The sequence below is a fragment of the Sturnira hondurensis genome, unplaced genomic scaffold (assembly GCF_014824575.4).
Source record: "Sturnira hondurensis isolate 20B ecotype Veracruz unplaced genomic scaffold, ASM1482457v3 Scaffold0018728, whole genome shotgun sequence".
Taxonomy (NCBI): domain Eukaryota; kingdom Metazoa; phylum Chordata; class Mammalia; order Chiroptera; family Phyllostomidae; genus Sturnira; species Sturnira hondurensis.
The window spans coordinates 8,022,651-8,028,650 of record NW_028091359.1 but is presented as its reverse complement, the minus strand read 5'-3'; the positions used below and the strand labels follow the sequence as shown (position 1 = coordinate 8,028,650).

Genomic DNA, 6,000 nt, shown 5'->3' with positions numbered 1-6,000 from the left:
ATTTATGATTACTAGGCAATTAACAAGCATGACTTGAGATGCATACAGTGTTTGGTGGAGAATTTGATCTACTTTCCCAATATACTCTGCTTTCCATTCTTTTCCTTGCCTTTTTTTTTTTACCTCCTTGGACTAGAGGAGGCCACCAGAAGTGGTGAAATTTCTGATTGAATAAAGTTTCAAGAAGGTGCAGTCTCTTTAAGTACCAACTACATTGGCTCAAGAGATTAGACATGGGACAGCAAAGTGCATGCCCCCTGAATGGCCAGTCAATAGCTTACGCTTGTTAAAATATAAAAGTCATTCCTATCAGTTAGCATTCAATGAGGCCATCTTAAAAAAATAGTAACCTGACTTGGTCTATGTGAATGCTTTAAGATAGTATATATCTTACAAAAGCTTTCTTTCTTTTTTTTTAACTTCTTGAAGGGTTAAACAATGTGTTTTCTTTTTCTCTTCCTTTCTTTCAGTATTTATGGATGTCAATGGCATTTTATGATTTTTTTCCCCATCCTCCAGCTCCCTCCCCTTTGGCAACCATTAGCTTGTCCTCTGTATCTGAGGGTTTATTTCTGCATTGTTTACTCATTTTTTTCTTTAAGATTCCACATATAAGTGAAATCATACAGTATTTGTCTTTCTCTGTATGACTTATCTCACTTAGCATAGTACCCTGTGGGTGCATCAATATTGTCACAAATGGCAAGATTTTGTTCTTTTTTATTGCTAAGTAATATTCCAGTGTGTGTGCATGTATATGCATATCTCACATCTTTATCCACTCATCTATTGATGGACACAGGCTGCTTCCATATGTTGGCTACTATAAATAATGTTGCAATGAACAACGGGGGTACATACCTTTCTGGGTCAGTGTTTTTGTTTTCTTTGCATACTCAAAAGTGCAATTGCTGGGTCTATTGACAGCTCTATTTTTAATTTTTTGAGGAACCTCCATACTGATTCCTGTAGTGTTTGCACCAACTTTCAATCCCACCAGCAGTGCAGGAGGGCTCCCTTTTTTCCACATCCTCACCAACACTTACTTGTTGATTTTTCTGGTGATAGCAATTCTGACAGGTGAGAGGGGGCACATTCTCTTTCTTGATGTCTTCAGCTTGTAAAGTCAATTTGGGAACCTAGTGAATCTGACTGTGAAATGAAACATCAGACACTGGGAGATGATTGTTTCCCTTATGTATTTTAGCATCCTCCAGGCAGAACTGATAAATATTCAACAAGTGATTAGTTGGCACATGGCCCGTGCGTCCTTTGCATATGCATACAAGCTACCCGTTCACAAGCAGTTTTACTTGGTAATTTACAAATGGACTGGCTGCACCTGCCAAAATTGAAGTAATTAGCTTAGATGCGAACGATTTCTGAATTAAAGTTCTGGACTTGTAATATAAAGAAAGGCTGATGATCCACATCATAACTGTGGCAGGCAACAAGTACGGGGATAAACAACTAAAGACAAGTCCTTTTTAACTAACCTACGTGCAAATCAGAGATCTATAACAAGGCGCAGCTGAAATACAGGACAATCGGAGGAAGGTGAAAGGGTCAATATTCAATGATTTATTTTTTATTTTATTTTCCAATTAAACTTACTGGTGTGACATTGGTTAATAAGATTATCTGAGTTTTTGGTGTACAATTCTATGACACACGATCTGTATATCGCATTGTGTGCCTACCACCCAAAGTCAGATCATCTTCTGTCACCATACATTTGGCCCCTTTTGCCCTTTACTATCGAACTTCGTTCCCTCTGGTAGCCACCATACTATTGTCTGTGTCTATGGATTTCAGTTTACATACCACATGTGAGTGAAATTTAAAGTCTCTCCCTTTTTTCCTGCCCTCCATGTATAAACAGCGTGAAGGTCTGGGGTTGGGTTGGGCATTTTAGGGCATAAACAGTTGGAGTGGTTTACCCAGGTGAAACTTTGATCGGTAGGAGCTGATAAAACCTGGAAAACCCGGGAGGGGCAGCTGCGGTGCGTGCAAAGCGGGAGCTGGTCGGACCAGGCGGCGGGAGGTGGAGGCAGCGTGGATCCCAATCCCGGGACCCGGGGCTCCTCTCGGCCCTGCACCGGCAGCGTAGACCTCCCACTGGAGAGAAGAAAAGAGTAGCGAGGAGGAGAGAGGAGCTGGAGACAGCGAGTGGGAGTGGGAGGAGGAAAACGGGGGAAGAGCGGGCAAAGCGAGAGGAGCGGAAGCAGAGGCGGGAGGAGGAAAAGAAAAAAAAAGAGGCGTCGGAGGAAAACGGGTCTGCCCCGCCCAGCGTCCGCCTCCGCTCCCAAATTCGGCCTGGCTCTCCCCAGGCCGCCGCCGCCTCCTCCAGTTTCTGGACTGCTTCGAAAGCGCTGAGGCTCCAACTCCTCCAGCAGGCGCGTTCTCGCCGCGCCGCCTCGCGCGCTCCCGCCCGCGCGCCCCCGCTCGCGCGCGGCTCCGGCGCTCCGGGCATGCGCGGTGGGCGGCGCCGCTCCGGGCCGCCTCTGCTGCTGAGAGTAGGAAGCGCGAGCGCGGGTCGCCGGGCTGTCAGTGAGCGTGGTGCCAGCCTGCGAGTGTGCGGCTCCGGCTCCGGCTCTCGCTCCGCTCCGGCCCGACTCTCCCGGCTGCCGCCGCCCCTCCTCGCAGCGACCCCTGCCACCAGCCCGCGCCCCACGCCCCACGCCCGGGGTCGCCCGCGGCCCCGCTGATCCGCCCCCGCCCACCCGGCCCTCCCCGGCTGCTGCTCCCCGGCGGAGGCAAGAGGTGGTTGGGGGGGACCATGGCTGACGTTTTCCCGGCCAACGACTCCACGGCGCCTCAGGACGTGGCCAACCGCTTTGCCCGCAAAGGGGCGCTGAGGCAGAAGAACGTGCACGAGGTGAAGGACCACAAATTCATCGCCCGCTTCTTCAAGCAGCCCACCTTCTGCAGCCACTGCACCGACTTCATCTGGTAGGTGCGCTCGGGGCGCGGCGCGTGGACCGCCGCTCGGGACCCTGCTCGCGGCGCCCCCGGGTGCGGCCGGCCCCTCGCCCCGGGCCCTTTCGCCCCGGGGACCCTCGCTCGCTCACCCAGCCCGGGTTGCAGGCGTGTCCACTCCAGGGCTGACTCACTCAGGGAACTTGGAGAACCGGCGGGAGTCCAAACTCTCGCTCGGAATGACACGCGCGCGCCCGACCGCCCGGGCCACTTCCACACACGCGGGCAAGACTCTTAGAGAAGTCATCGCCCGGTCACACACACCCCTGCCGCGGGGGGCGGGGGGCTGGCCGCGCGCGGTAGTGACATTGATCCCCTCTACGGGTCTCGCTGCCCGGCTTCCCCAGGCGCGCCCGCCGCCTTCCGTGCAAACAGCGAAGCAGCCGTTTGCCGGGTGTGAGCGAAGGGTAAAGTGGAAAGGAGAATCCAGAGGGCAGAGTTTCCCGGGGAACACGCCCGGGAGTCACCGGGGCGGCCGGCGATTGCGCCTCTGGGTCCAAGGTGTTAGCGAGCCAGGCTGGGCGCGTTCGGGGGTGTGTATTGTATGTTTCCCAGCGGGCGTGGACTCCACTGGAACCTTGGGTTTCTGCCTACTGTAGTTTGTATCTACTGGGCACGGAAAGGCTTGGACTTTTCTGGGTGAGCCCAAAGAGAAGAGAGGCAACAAACTGTTGAAAGCTTGCAGCGCGGGGGGGGGGGAGGATAAAACAGCAGGCAAATGGCAGAAGGACAGAGGGAGTAATTTAAAATAGACCCTGTCAACACGAGATTAGATCTGTAACCCTGTGGACGAGGACAGAGGCCTTATTTAAGGAAAAATACTGTAGGAGCTAAAGGTGTCAGAGTTCAGGTAATTCCAATGAACTCAGCTATTCTTAATTCAGGGACCTTGGGGTGTCTGCGAGGAATTGATAAATGAATGGGCTTCAGACGCCTCTGAACCCTGTAAAATTAGGTGAAACTGCATGTGCTTTTAAAAATATTTTTTCTTTTTTAAATAAAATTTATTGGGGTGATATTGGTTAATAAAATTATAGGTTTCAGGTGTACAGTTCTGTAATACATCGCCTGTATGTTGTTTACCACCCCATCACCATTTATCCTCCCTATATCATCTTCCATCCCCCCCCCCGTTTGTGCTTTTCTTTGGTGAGATAATTATAGCTTCATTAGTAGATTCTGGAAAGATCGGTGGCACCCCTTCCCCCCAAACCCCCAAAGTTTAGAAAGCTGGAACTCCAGGTGATGCAGTTTGAGGACCTGTAGTTCCCTCCCCCCACCCCCAGGTGGCCAGATACCCTGCCTGTTCTTACCTTTTGTGCCTGCATACCTTTCCAGGTCCCCAGGTCTGAGCCGTGGCTGGCGTCCCTGAGCTCTTCCCTCACAAAGATGGATGGAGAGCTGCACAGAGTGCACCCTGCCACCAGCTGGCTGCGTGTCTTGTTTATCTTGTTGGGGCCCTAGGGAGAAGTATGGGTAGCTCTGTGTGAATCCATCCCTGCTGGGGAAAAACACCTCAAAGGGGGAACCCCATGAACGTGGTGCTAATCGTGTTTAATTTTCCTCTTATGGGTGGCTTTATTTGAATCCATCACACCTGGGGAGTATTACCTCTAGGGGAGAGTCCCCCAAAACGTGGTGCTGATAAGGTGCTTAGTTTTTGTGGGGATGGCTTTATTTGCATCTATCACACCTGGAGAACATCATCTCTAAGGGAGAGTCCCACACTCGTGGTGCTAAGGTGCTTCACTTTTCCTTTCCTTTTTAGAAATCTGTTCAAAACTACACTTACGAAAAGCACAGCTTCCTCTATGAATGATTTCTGTCGTGTAGTCAGCCTAAGAAGCGATTGAGCTCAAAGGAGTAGTTAATTGTAGATAAGGCCATTTAAAATAAGTTTTTGGAGCACCAAGGAAAAGATCATTGGTGATCTGTCCCTTCAGTTAAGGGCAGGTCTTCAGCCTCCCCTGTCGACTGTGAAATCCAATGAAAAGGGACAGTCAGACTGCTCATGACTCCTGCAGGAAGTAGGTAAGTTAGAAAAGGGACTGCAGCACCGTATACGCAGGGTAGCAAATGTCTTTCCACTATCAGTTGCCCTGAAGGATTAGCCCCTAGTGGACTGATGTGGGGCGTCTGGTCACCAGGTATAAGGTGAAGTGGAAAATAAAGGTTGCCCTATCTTCTCTTCCCTGAGTAACCCCTGCAACATTTCTCCACTTAACTGTAAAGCAGCCACTCACAAGTTCCAGGAAAATATCCCCCAGTCTCGTCTAGCAGTGGTTTTAATTTCTCAGTGTGCTTTCATCATTGTTTCTCTGGGCCCTTGAGTTGAGTTTTATTTAAATATGGAAGCACTGATAATTTAAGTGTTTGGGTTGTAAGTATGGTTTTTTGGGGTGTGTGCAAATGACTAAGTTAATGATAAAAATATGTGAGGTGCTTTGTAAATGTAAAAAGCTACACAAAGCAAGACAGTATGACTAATAATCTGAAAAAATTAAAGCAGTTCATCCTAGTTAGGACAGTGTTGGCAATTTAATACCCATGTCAAGTTTCTTCACTTAGAGAGTAAATTCTCTAAAGTAACTTTCAAGAGCAAAATAGCCTCAGTATGTTTCAAATGCTGTTTGGTATACAGTAAAAATTAAATCATAATCTCAAATACAAAAATAAGAATACTTTATAAATTCTGGCTCCTTTAAGCCAAAACTTTAATACCTTTAATACCTTTAATATTAAGAGGGGTGCTGTTTGGCAATTTGTAGACAAATATTTTAAACAAATTTGTTACAAATGAGGAAGCCACTTTTTAACTGTCTTTAGGGAGAAAAAAATAATTTTCAGTTGGTCTTTAGGGACCAAATTAAGCTGCTTAGGGTTTCTTTTCCCCCATGAGGTCCTTTATGTTATTTGAATAGTGTGGCCAACAAGTCTGAATGTATAATTATGTCCTTGCCTTGAAATGGAAGTATTGATAGCAGTGTAAAACTTGGGAAAGAATCGGGTGCATCGACACAG

General features: G+C 48.5%; 1 protein-coding gene across 1 annotated transcript in view; it reads left to right on the top strand.

Moving 5' to 3' along the window:
- The first annotated feature begins 2,686 nt into the window (after positions 1-2,686).
- PRKCA (protein kinase C alpha) overlaps positions 2,687-6,000 on the top strand; it is a 361,661-nt gene continuing 358,347 nt past the window's right edge. Inside the window, exon 1 of the mRNA XM_037070270.1 lies at positions 2,687-2,952. Coding sequence (XP_036926165.1) covers positions 2,780-2,952 — 173 coding nt within the window. The 5' untranslated portion in view covers positions 2,687-2,779. The remainder of the gene's footprint in view (positions 2,953-6,000) is intronic.